At 41.5% G+C, this 17,144-nt stretch overlaps 1 protein-coding gene across 10 annotated transcripts in view; it reads right to left on the minus strand.

Annotated features, from left to right (window-relative positions):
• The window catches only part of LRP1 (LDL receptor related protein 1), a 313,912-nt gene that overhangs the window by 159,519 nt on the left and 137,249 nt on the right, over positions 1-17,144 (minus strand). For all 10 annotated transcript variants that reach the window (XM_032951130.2, XM_032951128.2, XM_032951126.2 and 7 more), the window contains 4 exons: positions 9,645-9,807; positions 4,957-5,179; positions 3,237-3,426; positions 2,944-3,087 (listed from right to left, as the gene is read on the minus strand). In XM_032951130.2, coding sequence (XP_032807021.1) covers positions 2,944-3,087; positions 3,237-3,426; positions 4,957-5,179; positions 9,645-9,807 — 720 coding nt within the window. The remainder of the gene's footprint in view (positions 1-2,943; positions 3,088-3,236; positions 3,427-4,956; positions 5,180-9,644; positions 9,808-17,144) is intronic.

Here is a 17,144-nt window from a genome sequence, read left to right on the forward strand (position 1 = left end):
GGGGGTGAAGTTCATGGGACCAGTAACCATGGTAGTAGCGATAGAAAAGTGACGGTGTGATCGTTTCAGCAGTTGCGATGGTTTGTCGAACACTGCATTGGCGTATTGTTTCACAATCGTTTTTTATATTCATGTCACGGTATATCACTACTTAATTGAGAAATGGGGGCAATGGTCAACCCTGTTGTTGGCCTTGCACTAGCGGTGGAAATTCGACATTGCTATGGAGGGGACAAGTCTCCCCGTGGGAAAAAACCCCCAAAAGACATCTTTGATAATGTTCTACATAGCAACACTTATTTTATTCAACCTGGAAGGGTGATAAGATTAGTCAAATGCCTTAGATGAACTTGATGATAATTTTTGTATTTAAAAATGTATCAACATACAGCATATTCGTATATACTGCCATTTTATAAGCTGACAGATGCCAAGCAGTAATGGTGATTGCCAGATGGTAATTGGGAAATCATCAACGCAGATTCATGCGCTTGAAAATGTGGAAAAATAGTTACCAAATATTCACAGCAGCCTGTTTTTTAATGTGCCCCTCATTCAAATTGTTACATTTATATATTATGTTGCAAGTTAATGTTTTATGCATGCGTTTAAATTCAGGATGGAATAGGCAATCCTCAATGCAATATCGTTTAAAAAGCATGTAAGTTTTAGCTCAGTACAGTCATTTAAAATTGGAATGCACCAATCGCATATATTTTCCAACTACTTTTTTCCTTGTGCTGTAGGATTAAAGGTTTGACATTTTTACACTGCATATATACACACTTACACCAACAATAACACGTGATATAATACACTTCCAACTGTGCATGAAATGCTCACAAATCGTGAGCTTTTAACTGTTCTGCCAAAGAATTGTGACTGCAGGTGGCAATTAAAGTAACACATTAAGGCCACGAGTGAATGTAATTCTGCAACCGACAATTTTTTTACTGCAATTCTGAGAATCCTATCTGATAATATCAACTTTTATGCAGTTACTATATGCGTGCTTGAGTTTGGTATTAATTAATTTGCATATTAACATCTGTAAGGCAATGCAAAGGGGCAGAACGGAGGGGGCCCCAAGATAAGAGCAACCTCGGGACTCGTGCAGCGAAACATTCAGCGACTGTTAAACAGGCTGACAACAAAGGGGAAGCTAAAGAGTGGGCGGTGATGGGGGAGGCAGGGCACACTTCGGTTCATTTGAAGAGGGCAGCGCTAAATCCAGCCACTAGTCGTTTGTAGCCCTGACAATGCATATGGTCAGTGAGGAATGTGCTTCCTTTCTTGCCCTCTACAACACCTCCCCGTCAATCCCCTAAACCTCCCATAACAAATTCAAACTCCTCGCCCAACCTCGCGCCACACATTTTCTATGAACCCCTCTGTGCTTTGCAGTGGGTGCAACAACCAGCAGAAGAAAGCATGCGGTCATGAATCGGGTTGAGCCCTCATGCACGCGTTCCGGCATACTTCACACAAGCTCCACGGAGCATGCGTCCCGTGCTAACCGCACACCCTCATCCGTTGCATTTTAAAGCGCCCAGACACAGATCCCTCCCCCCCCCCTCTATTTCACAGTCGTGAACTCTGTGGTAATGATGGCAGAGAAATTATAAAGTACTATGGAACTGACAAGGGTGTTGCATAATAGGCTACGATACAACTACTTACTCGAGTAATTCCGTATTCAAATTGCGGAAAGGTGTTACACGGGCAATAGATTAGTTTTCTCAAAAATAAAGTCTGCAAAACATTTATATTCGCTAATATAACGAGATATGTTTTTTTTTGTATCCCCCACTCCAATTGCTAAATCTGTTTGCATATCCTATATAAGTCAAGTTCTGAAACAAAGTAATGAGCCACACAAGGCATTATGAACGTTTTCCTTAAATGCTTATAAATCACTCCACACTGTCTGCAGTGCCCAGGAATGTAATTGCTTTCTTTAGAATGTCTTGTGTGTGTTATTTCAATCACATCCAGATTTTATTGCCCATGTATGAACAGAGAACCAGTTTGATATAATGAGCAATGGGAAGTAGAATACCGAGCCGCTGGATGTGATGATACAAGTAATTTTGGAATTAAAAAAAACATTTCAGTACATCTGGCTCATCATTTCTTTGTGACTTCATTGATTTCCATCAGGCTCAGAACACATGAACAATGGGCAATACGCCAAGGTTATGTTATGGGCTCAAAACAAAGTGTATCCTATCCGTACAAATGTAACAAGCTCAACGACACCCCACGATACATACCTACACTGGTTGCTGATTCAATAGACCCTGGCAGCATATGTTTCTTTAATCTTGATAAGACCCAATACAAACAGAGAGGAAGGCCGAAAGAATGCCCACGGCAAGCACTCTGGAAAACCAAGCCACAGACTGCATGGTAATGTCACGTCTAGGCTTGATGCCCTTTGCATCTGGCCAGCTCTTCTCACCGCCTATCATGCTGCTGTTCCCTCGGCCACCTCATAGCCAACTTGCCTGGCTTGCAAATGTGGCAAGTCGACTGAACCCGCATTCCCCGGGCAACCCGTGAAGCTGTACCCCGAGCTATGCGACTCACTTATCTTCTGGGCCATGTGGCTCGCATTGCCAAGGAGGCTCGGACCAAACATAAAAGTCAAGACCGCCCCCGCGGGAACAGTCACGATGTCTCTCTGCAAAGGTCATATTTCTGGCTGTATTTTCATTATTATTAGAAAACACTGCAGAATATAACAAAAAACACGCATTGCTTGGTATCGTTACATACGGAGGACGGGGGGGGGGTGGAGCAAGGTTGATCGGCGTCAGCGGCCAACCAAGTTTACTTTGTAATTGTTCGTGCAAGTTTACTTTGTAATTGTTAGTGAACACAGAAATTTTACGCCTTCATCTCAAGTCACTTCGGCAGGTCCACCCGGCGGGGGTGACTCACTCTTGCAGGACTTTCCGTCGCTGCCCAGGCTGAATCCCGAGCGGCAGCGGCACGTTCGTGTCTTGTGACTGCTGGCCAGCAGGCAAATGTCAGAACAGCCGCCCGGCTTTCCGTACTGGTCTGGGGCGCAGGCGTGGCTGCGCACTGTCGGGAAAGGGGGGCACGACAAGGAGAGCGCGCAGTTTGTCTCAAACAGCAAAACGTGGAGGGCGGGGGGGGGGGTCAATTGGGGGGGGGGGGGGTCACTGCAGTAAAACAAACGCCGCGAACGGGCAGCGGTGGATGGGACCCACCTGTGGGTTGCCTACGCCGGTGGTAGATGTGCAGGGCGCCCCCCTTGACCACGCGTGTCAGCACCTGGTAGTCGGTGCTGTTGAAGCGGTTGACCCGGATGACCGTGGTGTTCTGCGGCGAGTTGCTGTTGTCGATGCTGGTGGCGTAGAGGTAGTTCTCGAAGACGCTCAGCCCGAACAGGTGCTCCACCTGCATCGCGTTGGGTGCCCCACAGGATGTGTCGTACGTTTTGTTACACGCCGTGCTGTTGCGCAATATTCATCGTCATCCCCCTAAAGGGCGCGTTAAGGCATAACGACGGCCATTCAGTGAAAGATCGAGAAAGTAATTTTTGACATGGTGTAACACGTGCTCTGCCGACCCTGACATTTATCCACTGCAACTTGACATATCCACACACACTCCCTAGTGGTGCATGGGCCACAGCAGAATTGATTACTACCAAATAAAGTGACAAAAACGTTGGTGGTACTGATTTATCTAAAACAACAACTTTTTAATTTAGTAAGTTACGCATAATTCCCTTTGAATTGCCACAAATAAATGTTGACTATACTTTTATCATTTCAGGTGGCCTAAATACCTATCATAGTTAGTGTCGGCCTGCAGGCTATATAAAATCTATGGACCAAAAAACATATTTACGATTTTGACCGTCTTCATTTTGCAAGCAAATTTTTTTAACCGATTAAGTTAACATGACATTCATGAGTGGAATATTTCAACAGTGCAATGTGGTTCTAGTGAACTGGCTTTGTATCTTGACTTGAAGCTTTCATGACTGCAGGAATTAATATTATTTGGGTCTTTCGGTAAAGTCATGGCGATAGGTTCAAAAATAAGAAACATAAATAATAATAAACTACGACGTTTTGATCATAACACAACCCAATAACGGTCGCTTGTGTTGCAATCCATACGTCGAAGTTTTTTGTTTCTTTTATATTATTTTTGAACCTATCTACGTGACTTTACCGAAAGAACCAAAGAATATGGCCTTTATCCGAATAAGTTTCTGAAAAATGCAGTGTTGTTGCTGTAAATTGTCAATAAAAGTTAAAGTGTCTGCATATCAACTCTCGCTCCCTGATAATTGCTGGATACCTCTACAATTCAATACTGATGAATTCGTGTCTGTACTCAGCCTACGCAGCTGTTAAAAAAAGTTTTTGAAGTTGTCACTTTAACAGTTGGTCATGTAGAACTATCAAAACATGAATGAGATGATCACACACTTTCAACAAATATTGATACACGTATATATATTGTTAATAGGGAATCAAAGGAAGGATATTCTTGATGTTCTCATATTTACAAATAGATGGGAGGAAGAAAAAGATGAGGAAGAAGAGGAAGAAGAGGAAGAAGAGGAAGAAGAGGAGGTAGAAGAGAAAAATAAGAAGAGAAAAAGAAGAGGAAGAATAAGAAGAATAAGAAGAGGAAGATGAGGAGGAAGAGGAAGAAGAGGAAGAGTAAGAAGAGGCGGAGGAAGAGTAAGAAGAGGAGGAAGAAGAGAGGAAAAGAACAAGAAAAAGAAGAACAAGAAAAAACACCATGGTGGCACGTATGGATAACATCGAGAGATGAAATACAGCTGCAAACTTGCAAAAGCAGTGTTGTCAAATGAGTCAGTTTGGATATAACCAAGTAGTTTACGAGGATTGATCCGTTTTACAAAGATAATGTGTTCCTGGAAGACTGAGCAGTGTGTCTACTTACGGAGGGACCCTGAATGATGGTTCTCCTGTTACGACCCTCGTAGTCCACGACCTCGATGTAGTCCAAGTAGGCGTCTGCCCAGTAAACCAGCCGGCTGACCAGGTCAAGTGCAATGCCATGCGGAAAAACAATCTTGCTATCCACGAGCTTGCTGCAATTTCCTCCATCCATGTCACAGCGCTCGACCTTTGGGATCTGCCCGTAGTCGGTAAAGAAAAGTTTCCTGTGGCACAAGACAGCACACATGAGCACACACGTGTGCATGTACAGTCCTTTAGTCGATCCACTCCTGGATGGAGGCATCCACACACAGCGCAGGTCATTGGGGCTATTTCATCGACATTTCACCACACTGGTGAGTGTGGATTGGCGAATGGGAAAGCATATGTGGGAGCACAGGAGTGCAGTGCAATAATTAATTTTGCCAGACCATACCTGTCAACCCATACGGTTTAGCCCGTATTCTTGTGCAGGGAAATTGCGTTTTCAGGTCCATACGGTGTACAGCCGTTTCAAGAAGGGCAAAAAATGTTCTCTATTTGTTTGTATCTCTCCTTTGTGATGGGACTTTGTAGGATAAACCTTGAGATTTAAAAGGGCACGGGGTGACCAATAAGGTCTGAATTGGTCTGTAATAAGTTAGGCACTGATAAGGGGTTGACAGGTACTGTATGTCATACTGCCTTCTGCTACCCACAACATACCCTGTATATATTCAAGCCTGGATGTATGCACACACAAAAACATTGACGTACACATACACCAACAGCATTATAGACATTTAGAGCAAGTACCCTTAATGAATACCATTTAAGGAAACGGTGTGTGGGAACATACCACATCTGAGTCTGCCTGTACCAGACTGAGATTCGAATTGTCGCAGGTATGAAAAGCCTCGGGTTGAACCATGATTGCACTGAAGTGCACTAACTACTGCATCCCCACCTGCCTTTGCATCCTCTCCCTGTGAGCTGATCTCTCTCGCTCTCACATGTACATTTTAAATCTCAAAGGAATGTTTTGTTATGGGGGAATTGTTGAAAAGGTCACAATGACTTCTCTTACACAATTCGAGGAGGCGCACCATTGCCTCGTGTTATTTTTCGTAAAATTCTGATTAGCCACAGACCACTGTTATTGTCTATGGAATATAGTAATTACATAGTCAACACTTTATATGATGCATGCTCTACTATTTCAGCAGCGTTTACAACTAAACGGCAGCGAGCTATCACATACCAAATATGTAACATTTTAAAAGTGCTTGTAATTATGAACATTTTATAGTAATTTGTTCCTTCCTTTTAGCAAGCTTGCTGGGATAAAATTCCCTTGTGCCAAGGATAGGAAGTTTTCCTTGTGCACAAACTGGCTGTAGACAAAAAATTGGCAACAACTTGATAAACGAATGAATGCGCAGTGCAACTCAGCATGTTCCATTAACTAAACTCATTGCCAGCATGAACACATTATTGCCTTCTCGATGTCCGGTAAACTATTTTTTTCACACGACTGTATATCCCTCAAGTGAATAGCCCATGTTGAAACAATTTACGGAGGAGACATGAAAAAATACACGAGCCTATACACAAATTATAACTGACCATCTGCTGAAATTAATAAATGTCTTCTTTGGTATCACGTTTGGGGGTAAACATACGTTGCGTGATTAACGTGAGCACCACTTCTTGAATGTCGCTGCTCTATGATTGGTCGACTGCCCATTCCAAGCTGCATTGTTTTGTAATTCCTACTGGCTTGCTCTCAATTACAGCCACTGTACCTGTGTTGTTCTTTAAATTCCACAGGTATAATGCCCGAATACAGTGCAGTGACAGATGCTTAAACCAACATGCATGTAATATTTTACAACATTTTTAAAACAATATTGGCAAATTTCAACCTGTGTTCTCAAACTCGGACTCTCGATGCTTTACTATTTATTGGCTCCAAAGTCTGCATTACTTAGAGCAAATATAAGACTGTGTGTGTATGTGAATGTGTGTGTGTTGAACTTCTTTCGCACCGTAACATAGCCAACCGCGCAAATCGGAGGTGTGGGGGGTAAGATCGGAGTTGAGACTTTACAGGATCAAAACTAATTCTGGGACATTTTCGACAAAATGGCGGCACATATCCAGTTACTGTAAAAATGGTATTCATCCACAGCTGTTTGTGGATCAAGTGCGTCCTCATTAAAGCAGATCACAGGTTTACAATTCAGCCCTAAATGTGTAAACTCTTTATGTTCACATTAAAGATGCATGGTCGACAAGTTGGGTTCGCACTTGATCGCAACAATAATTTGAATACTGACCAAACATTTCATCTAAATTCGTTTTTGTTTAGCTGCCCCTGACAAACAGATGCTGCTGGTGTATACCACGCCATAGCACAGGCATATAATGTGAAGTTTGTTATAAGCTATGAAGGAGTAAATGTTTAAATTATTTATTTAAGGGTGCTTATATTTACTTATAAATGCAAGAAAGGTTAAATAAATTGTGGAAATCCATATAAATCAATTGGGCTGGCCCTGTTAAATGTATGAAAATGACAATATAATATTATTGGTTCTTTCGGTAAAGTCACGTAGAAAGGAAACAATAAAATAATAAAAATATAAAACAATAAAATTCTCACGACGTTTCGACTGCAACACAAGCAATCATCATCAGGTGTGAAAACCACAACAAGAAAATTGGAAAAAAGTGGCGGTTTTTTAACGTTAGCACCACGGATAGCGATTTGACAGTTTGTTCAGATGGACGAGTCCATCTATGCTCGGAAAAGAGGAGGGGGGAGACGAAAAACAATGGATGCGTTCTGAAAGACACCTTAAGCGTGGTCAATCAATTAAGACCCAAAATGGTTTATCAAATCCTTCCAATGATTGCTAAGCCAGAATCCATCTTCTCGGTTAAAATTGTCTGTGTTTGTATATGTGGATAGCCTCATGAACGAATCTCTCATTGTAGCCAGATGGCTTGCAGAGAACCTCTGTCTTGGAGAAGTCAATGTCATGTGAGCCTACTGAATTATAACAGTGATCTGCCATGGCCGAGGTGTTGGTCCTACCGTGTTTTAGGTCTGCTTTGTGTTCACGAATGCGGTCCGAGACATGTCGTTTGGTTTCTCCAATGTAACTACTACCACAGAGGCAACTTAGTTTGTAGACGCCAGGCTATTGTATGTCCGGAATAACATCTTTTACAGACAGAACCAGATCACGGATTTTATGTAATGTGTTGAACTGGACCTGGATAGTGTTTATTCAAGATTTGAGATCTTTTTTGTGATCCCCGAAATGTAGGGTAAAGTGATGGTTTTGAATGGCTCCTCAAGAGGATCCTTCTTCATGGTTGGAGTGATAGCATTGCGGATTGTGTAGTCGGAGTAACCATTAGCCTTAAGAGCTTGGTGTACGTGAGAATTTTATTGTTTTATATTTTTATTATTTTATTGTTTCCCTTCTACGTGACTTTACCGAAAGAACCAAGAATATGAATCCCTGCAGTCACGAAAGCTTTAAATTAAAATTACAATGTTCTTCTTTACCTAAATAAAGAGAAAGGAGTTTTGTTGAGACAATGTGTACAGCTGTGTAGTCCGGTGGTGGGGCAATTTATGGCCAAATGTTGAGGTCAATTGGTTGGTGCTGAAATTACACCCCACAAAGCAGACAAACTGAAAAACATGTGGTGACATTTAAACAGAGAAGATGCCAATAAATAATAGATTAATAGCTAATGTAAGACTTTCTAGCACAACTCCAAAGGCTGAATGCACCAAGACATCTGGGGATGTGATTACTCCTCAGCATAAATAGACTGCAATGCAACTGAAGCCAAGTGTGCTGTTTGTTGTAGAAAAATCTGACTAGCATTAAGCCAAAGCCAACACAACTCCCACATCTTGTGGACTGAGCCAACAAATTGGTAATGTTGCCAAGAGCAATATATTTGATGGCAATGGGCAACGTGTACAAACATAAACAGAGGAAGCTGTTTAAGTTATTTGCACAAAGCAGTATCCTGGGTTATCTTTATTTGGGAAATAAAAAAAGTATTCATCCTATCTGAACAGTGTTTCCAATAAAAAAAAATGCACAAGTTTCTGTTTTTGTACGAACATATGCATGACATTAAAAGAACAAGGCACGATGATTTACATTCGTTCATAAGTGTGTTTGCTGTATCGCCTGAAGTTATGACATCTGCATGAACAAAACAGAATGTTTGTTTCTGTGTCCGATGAAAGCAGATTTTATTGAGCAATTTGACATTGTAAAGGTGTACCAGGCATTGCGTGCGTTGCTTATGCAGTGACAGGAATGCATTGAGTGCTTATCTCCAACTTTTTGTCCCCAAAAATGTCTTGCACACGCACGCAAATAACATTTCCCAAAACATGCTCTGGCCTTTGTGACTGCATGCACAGACACTGAAAGTCTGTCTCTGAACTGTTGTCTTTTCGGGGTAAGATTCCAATCACTTAGTCTTGCGCTCGGAGCAGCAGTTGGAAAACGGCCCTATGCAGCAAAAAAAAAACATAAATTTTGTTGTTTGTTTTGTTTGGCAAACAAATGTTTTACATTCCCCCACAACCCACGGTCCCCCCCCCCCCCCCCCCCCCCCCCGCTCTGCAGTAAAGCCAACGAAATGCACGTCCAGCACTAATGAGCTCACCCCATGGTAGGGTCCAGGGCGATGGCTTTTGGATTGTACAGCTCCAAGTCGAGAAGAGTAACGCAGGTGTCTCCCTGCTTGTTGCACACGAAGATCCGGTCGTCGACATCATCCATGAAGTAGAAGTTTCCTGTCAGCCAGTCAATGGCCATCTGCTCAACATCTGCCAAGAGATGTGTGGGTGGTTGCAGATGGAGAGGGTTGGAGGGGTTTTTAATTAACCAGAAAGAGAATGAACAATAATAAATAACAATACAAAAAAGTAACTTGTGTTCAGAGAAAATGTGAGAACATACTGTTCACCTGCCAATTAATGACTATAATTGTTGCTGAGACTGGCATGAACAATATGAGCAGAAATGCAAAAAAATATATGAAAGAGGATGAATAAATTAGAAAACAAAATCATGCAATTAAAATTTTTTCCACATTTTCTTGAAAACAACATGCCATTGTCTTTTTACACTCATTTACTGCCATAATGAGCCAAGAATGTGTGTCCCGCACGTGACGTCACTCCACGAGGCCCATCCCCCCGTGTGACGTCACTCCGAATGAGGCCCACCCCCCTCATTCATATTCACGAGTGGGTGGAATTTTCCACGAACGCAGAGGAAGATCGAGCTGAATTTAATAATTTATTTCACAAAGTCGATTCAAATATGACGTTTCTTTACAGAAAGTGACGGTAAAAAATTAATCTACGCAGCACAGCGCTACATCCGTGCGTGACGTTACTGCCAAAGAGCCCCCCCCCCCCTTCATTAATATTCATGCCCTCGTGGAAATTTACACAAACGCACAAGGAGCACACTCTTAAAGGGAGTGCTCCTAATCTCAGCTTGTTACCTGTATAAAAAACACCTGTCCACAGAAGCAATCAATCAGATTCCAAACTCTCCACCATGGCCAAGACCAAAGAGCTCTCCAAGGATGTCAGGGACAAGAATGTAGACCTACACAAGGCTGGAATAGGCTACAAGACCATTGCCAAGCAGCTTGGTGAGAGAAGGTGACAACAGTTGGTTCGATTATTCGCAAATGGAAGAAACACAAAAGAACTGTCAATCTCCCTCGGCCTCGGGCTCCATGCAAGATCTCACCTCGTGGAGTTGCAATGATCATGAGAACGGTGAGGAATCAGCCCAGAACTACACGGGAGGATCTTGTCAATGATCTCAAGGCAGCTGGGACCATAGTCACCAAGAAAACAATTGGTAACACACTACGCCGTGAAGGACTGAAATCCTGCAGCGCCCGCAAGGTCCCCCTGCTCAAGAAAGCACATATACATGCCCGTCTGAAGTTTACCAGTGAACATCTGAATGATTCAGAGGACAACTGGGTGAAAGTGTTGTGGTCAGATGAGGCCAAAATGGAGCTCTTTGGCATCAACTCAACTCGCCGTGTTTGGAGGAGGAGGAATGCTGCCTATGACCCCAAGAACACCATCCCCACCGTCAAACATGGAGGTGGAAACATTATGCTTTGGGGGTGTTTTTCTGCTAAGGGGACAGGACAACTTCACCGCATCAAAGGAACGATGGACCGGGCCATGTAGCGTCAAATCTTGGGTAAGAACCTCCTTCCCTCAGCCAGGGCATTGAAAATTGGTCGTGGATGGGTATTCCAGCAAGACAATGACCCAAAACACACGGCCAAGGCAACAAAGGAGTGGCTCAAGAAGAAGCACATAAAGGTCCTGGAGTGGCCTAGCCAGTCTCCAGACCTTAATCCCATAGACAATCTGTGGAGGGAGCTGAAGGTTCGAGTTGCCAAACGTCAGCCTCGAAACCTTAATGACTTGGAGAAGATCTGCAAAGAGGAGTGAGACAAAATCCCTCCTGAGATGTGTGCAAACCTGGTGGCCAACTACAAGAAACGTCTGACCTCTGTGATTGCCAACAAGGGTTTTGCCACCAAATACTAAGTCATGTTTTGCAGAGGGGTCAAATACTTATTTCCCTCATTAAAATGCAAATCAATTTATAAAAAAATTGACATGCGTTTTTCTGGATTTTGTTGTTATTCTGTCTCTCACTGTTCAAATAAACCTACCATTAAAATTATAGACTGATCATTTCTTTGTCAGTGGGCAAATGTACACGATCAACAGGGGATCAAATACGTTTTTCCCCACTGTAAATGTATGTTAAAGGACCGACATTATGTGTGTGCGTGTGTGGACAGTTATGAATTTAATTCAATTTGAAATAGAATACACTCAGGGGTGCCTTGTCACGCAGACGTCAGCTATGATAGCAACTGAAAGTGTCACACCATGTGGCCCTATTTGGAATGGTTGGTGTTTGGTGCTTCCTTCCTTTCAAGTACCACAATGTTGTAATATCAAAGAACAGTCTGACATAGTGGGCCAAAAAACATGCAATGACCTAACACCACCATACTTTGAAGCATCAACGTGTCAGTTGTTTCGAATGTACAGCAAGCAATGTGTGGATCCGCTACCTATGTTTCCGTGCAGCATATTAGTACAGTAAAACCTTGGATTGCGAGCATAATTCGTTCCGGAAACGTGTTTGTAATCCAAAGCACTCGTATATCAGTTGTGATCACGTGACGCTCGGCAGACAAAGCATATACGTGCTACTCGTATTGCAAGACCTCGCTCGTTTATCAAATTAATATTAATAAAAAAAATTTGCTCGTCTTGCAAAACACTCGGAGACCAAGTTACTCGCAATCCAAGGTTTTACTGTACCTATTATGACATTTTCATTATTAAATTATAGAAATTATAACCAAAGAAGGTGCGCTAAAAATGAGGCTGCTTGGTGATGGTGAAAAAGTGGGCTCATTCATGAACAAAATAAAACTAAACAAAAAATAAACATTTACAAAAGAAGCCTCGAGTGATGCTTGGAATTACGTTGGGAGACAGAATGGGGAAAACACCTGGATGAGAGAAAATGTTGTAGGTTAACTAAATATTTTTCAAACTGCTAGAAACATTACGTGGGCTTGGGCAGGTTTGTCGCTCGAAGGATTGATGGCCAATGGTTAGGAATAATTATGAAGTGGCAGAAAAGGAATGTAACGTTCACAAGGTGAAGATGGAGCAACGAAATCATATAGGGCACAAGTGCTAGGTAGATGAGGATTATCGTAACTGATGATAATGATGAAAATGATCTAATTCGCGAAATGTTTCAACTACCTTTCACAAATATAGATATTTGAATAGACAACAAAAAATAAGCTGCAATCTAAATAAGAAATGCTGCAAGTTGTTTCAGACATGAAACACGTTTGATAGCATCTGCCACACAGCTGCAAAAATATGTACAGCAGTGAAAACACAGTTGAGGTGTGTAACACTTGAAGTATAAAACTAAACCACAGGAAATCACAGCTAAATTGGACTGCCAAGTGCAGGTTCAAAGCTACTCAATCATTCTCTGAATTGTATCAGTGTCACTGTTTTAATGAAAATGATCAGAGATAGAATAGATTAAAAACACATTTACACAATTATAACATTCCAGGACAGAAGAAAAACGCTAAAACATGAAAATATAGCAGCAACAGAATGTCTTAACAATTACATCTCGACACTGTTAATATGCATATAAAAGTGCTTTTCCCCTTGGTGTTAAACCTAGGGCTTGATAACAATTCGTGGCTTGCTTTATACACGTCTGCATAAAAATTGTGGAAGAGATGAAACATTTAAAGTTAATAGTATGTTATGGTTACATACAGAAAAAAATGCCAATATCATGTTGTGAAATGGTAACATCCATCATGTGTCAAATGCCGCGTTGAAAAAAATAATAATAAAATGTTTCAGTGTGTATCCACAGCATCTCATTTAACAGCCACACTTGGAATCATCTCGGAAGAGCCCTACATCTTTCATTCCCATCCAACGGACTCAACACTGGTGCAGCGTCCCCTAAAATAACCCGCATAGCAGCTGGGATTCAACATAAATTGGCCCTGGGGTAGCCACAGTCACAAGGCGTGAGATTGGATTCTGAGGCCTTAAAGGAGAATCACTGTTGGTGGAATGTGAGCGTGTTATGGTCGCCAGGAAGCAGATGTCGTATCCACTGGATTATGACCCCGTTCACGTTTCATTGGCAATGACGCAACAGTTTGTCTCGGTGCACATAGCAGCCCTCTTTGTTATCGCTTAACAAGGGTCAAAACTCCAGGTCACTCAATGTGTAGCAATTTCAAAGTACATATACGCCAACGGGAGCCCTCGGTCGTCTCAACGTCGAGTGCACATGGTTGATCAGCGACAAAAATAAATAAAGAAATAACAAGCTGCCCATTTGTCGCCGTGAGCTTAGGAATGCAGAGCGTTACTCTATCAGTCGCATGGCTTCACAAAATGTCTCGCATTTAGGACATTAGCCTTGTTATCTCTTGGATTGTTGGTGGGAAGAAAACAACGAAGTACTGTAAATTCATATTTCAATGATACTTTGAGCTAAAGATTCCATGCTCACAGTGAAAAATGTATTACAGAAGCCATACTGCCAGGTGTTGAAATGACATTACATGCTGAGGATATTCCATACAAGGCATTACTGTAATGGCCTGTATATAGTTAAATAGCCCCTGGGTATACCCAATGTGAATTATTAATTAGATTATTGGTAGAAGTCTCATTAAATTTTAAGACGATCCACACATCACACTTAAGGGTTTGTGGTTTGGCTGAGCTTTTGTGGATATTTGCATCAGTCAGAAACATCTTGTTACGCAAGCTCTTCAAATATGAGCAACATAATAAATTTCGATTTAAAGCTTTCGTGACAGCAAGGATTCATCTTCTTTGGTTCTTTCGGTAAGGTCACGTGGAATGAGAATAAAATAACACAATAAAATTATCACGACGTTTCGGCCACAACGCAATCAAAATAATAAATGCATTAAGTGTTAATAGCTTGCACTATATACTGTGGTAAGTTAAGTCATATTTAAACATGAGCTTAGGAAAACTCTAACGCAATGCCTGACATCACCGCATATCAAAACCACTTTCCAAACCACATTCATATACCAATTGCCACATGTGCCCTAATTGTGTGGTCGCATTACAACACAAGTAATAAAACGTGTTAATGTAGAAATCGGACTGCAGGCACATTCAACCAAGAGTCTTAAAAGTACGATACTTTATTCGAAAAAATATAATACTTCCAGGATATATGTTATACTAGTCAGTCAGTTAAGTAGTTTCCTTCAATTGTGAATGAAAAATGAAAAAAAGCTTTGCCCTCCTTGGCGTGTAAGGAAATAAGAGAATGTAATTAACTAAAACATAAAAAAACAGTTGACAGCTCTGTAAATCCACTGCTGGATGAAGGCCTTCCCATGCCACGTCGTTCTTGGCAACTGTTGGACCGTGCTTCACCACGCTGATCAACGTGCGGGTTTGGTCAGGGTTTAGCGTTTTATTGTATTTTAACCGACCGTCTGTGTTGCTTTATATAGTTTCATAATTTTTGCTAAACCCTGTTTGATTTAGTGTGCTCCTCCGCCTCTCTCTGTGTCCCCTGATGTGTCTGTGTTAATTCTGTACCTGATGATGATTGCTTGTGTTGCAATTCGAAACGTCGTATGCTATTATTTAATTTTATTTTTTATTATTTCTACGTGACTTTAAAAACAAAGAGTAGAGGTGTCAAGATGTTCAAACACCAAATAGATACCTTTCGAACATCCTAATACCTGCTTTATTGCCAGAAAGGATAAAACCTATTCTTATTTTCATACTTTGATACTGGCAAAAAGATCCCGTGACATATATATTTTTTATTGACAAGTTGTATATATGGCCAATTTGGGGGGGGGGGGAGGGTCAGTTTGTATCCCACGAGTTTCTTATTTTTTGCCTACCTAGTTATTGTAAACTAAATAAATGTGTTCATTAAAGCAGAGCATAGCTTTTAAAAAAAAAACATCTTTGTTGCTTGATTGTGCTGCCCTTTATCACACTCGTACTATATTAGAAAAATGTATCCTGACTGGATGACCTGGGTGGATCCCCGTCTGGCTGGGTGTCACATTCCCACAGCGTCCAGCCAGATTTGTGCATCCCCCCCTGCTCCACACCTCCTCCCCCCCCCAACCCACTACCCCGGATGTGTGTCCCGCACACGAATGTGCGGGACACCATCATGCTACCATATCATCACGCTCTCGCCATCATACCCATACTGCCACACCATATAAGAACAAAGGAGGGAGATGGAGGATGGAGGTGAGGGAGAGTGAAAGGGCATGGAACGGAGAGGAAAGAGAAAGAGCAACGTGGAAAGGGGGCACGCGAGGCAATGTGACAAGTAGTGGGATGAGAGGATTAGGGAAAGGGAGATGTGGGATTAAGTGAGAGGTGAGAGAGAGAGAGAGAAAGAAACAGGCAGGGAGAGAAGGAAAGTGGATGATATACAGTGGAAGAAGCAGAGAGGACAGAGGGATTGAGAAACAGATAGAAACAGAATTAAAGCGAGAAATCGAGAAAAATTGGAATATACAGTTCAGAAGAGATAAGATAAAAGTGGAGAGAGTCAGGGCTCTATATGATAATACAAGTTTTGCTGGCTGGCTGAGAGGGACGGATGGACAGAGGATGCATCAAAAAGACATAAATATACGCACAATAAATGTGGCATATATAGCCCTGTTTTTCAAATAGCTTACAAGCATATAACTTTTTTTTCTGAATGTCTAGTTGCAGTCGGTCAGAAAAAGTGTTAATTTTTCGTCCATGGGAAAAAAAAATACCATAAAAAAGAACCGTTCTAAGGATTTAAATAATTTACAACACTAAATAATGGTCTGAAATGATGTTTTGAGTTTATTCATGAGTTACATTCCTTTCCAATAGAACATGACAGTAAGGCCTCTTTGTGCTTCATGGCAATGTGGCATCACATGCGAGCTCTTTCAGAGTTCTGTAATTAAGGTTGTGAGAACACTCTTTCATGCATAAAATGTGTTTATTAAAAACCAAATTCTCTCATACAATGCGTTCTCCACGGAAAAGTATAAATATCACTCCTAATTTGTATTTCAGGTGAATGAGTTGCACTTCATATTCTTGGTTCTTTCGGTAAAGTCACGTAGAAGGAAAACAATAAAATAAATATATATAAAACAATACAATTCTCACGACGTTTCGACTGCAACACCTGATGATGATTGCTTGTGTTGCAGTCGAAACGTCGTGAGAAACGTCGTGAGAATTTCATTGTTTTATATTTGTATTATTTCATTGTTTCCCTTCTATGTGCTGACTTTACCGAAAGAACAAAGAATATGAATCCCTGCAGTCACGAAAGCATTAAATCAGAGTTGCACTTCGTTTAGTTTTAATTGCATTTGCTGTTACTCTAGTCTCAACCCAAAAGGTGTCGGTTAATTTTGTCTAAGGATTGCATTAAATGCCTTGCATATTACCTCGCAAAAAGAAGATAACTCTGAATAAACATTATGCAAATGTGTATAACATGCTTAGTCACC

The sequence above is a fragment of the Petromyzon marinus genome, chromosome 10, assembly GCF_048934315.1.
Source record: "Petromyzon marinus isolate PM22_M1 ecotype Great Lakes invasive population chromosome 10, UKy_Petmar_22M1.pri1.0, whole genome shotgun sequence".
Classification (NCBI taxonomy): domain Eukaryota; kingdom Metazoa; phylum Chordata; class Hyperoartia; order Petromyzontiformes; family Petromyzontidae; genus Petromyzon; species Petromyzon marinus.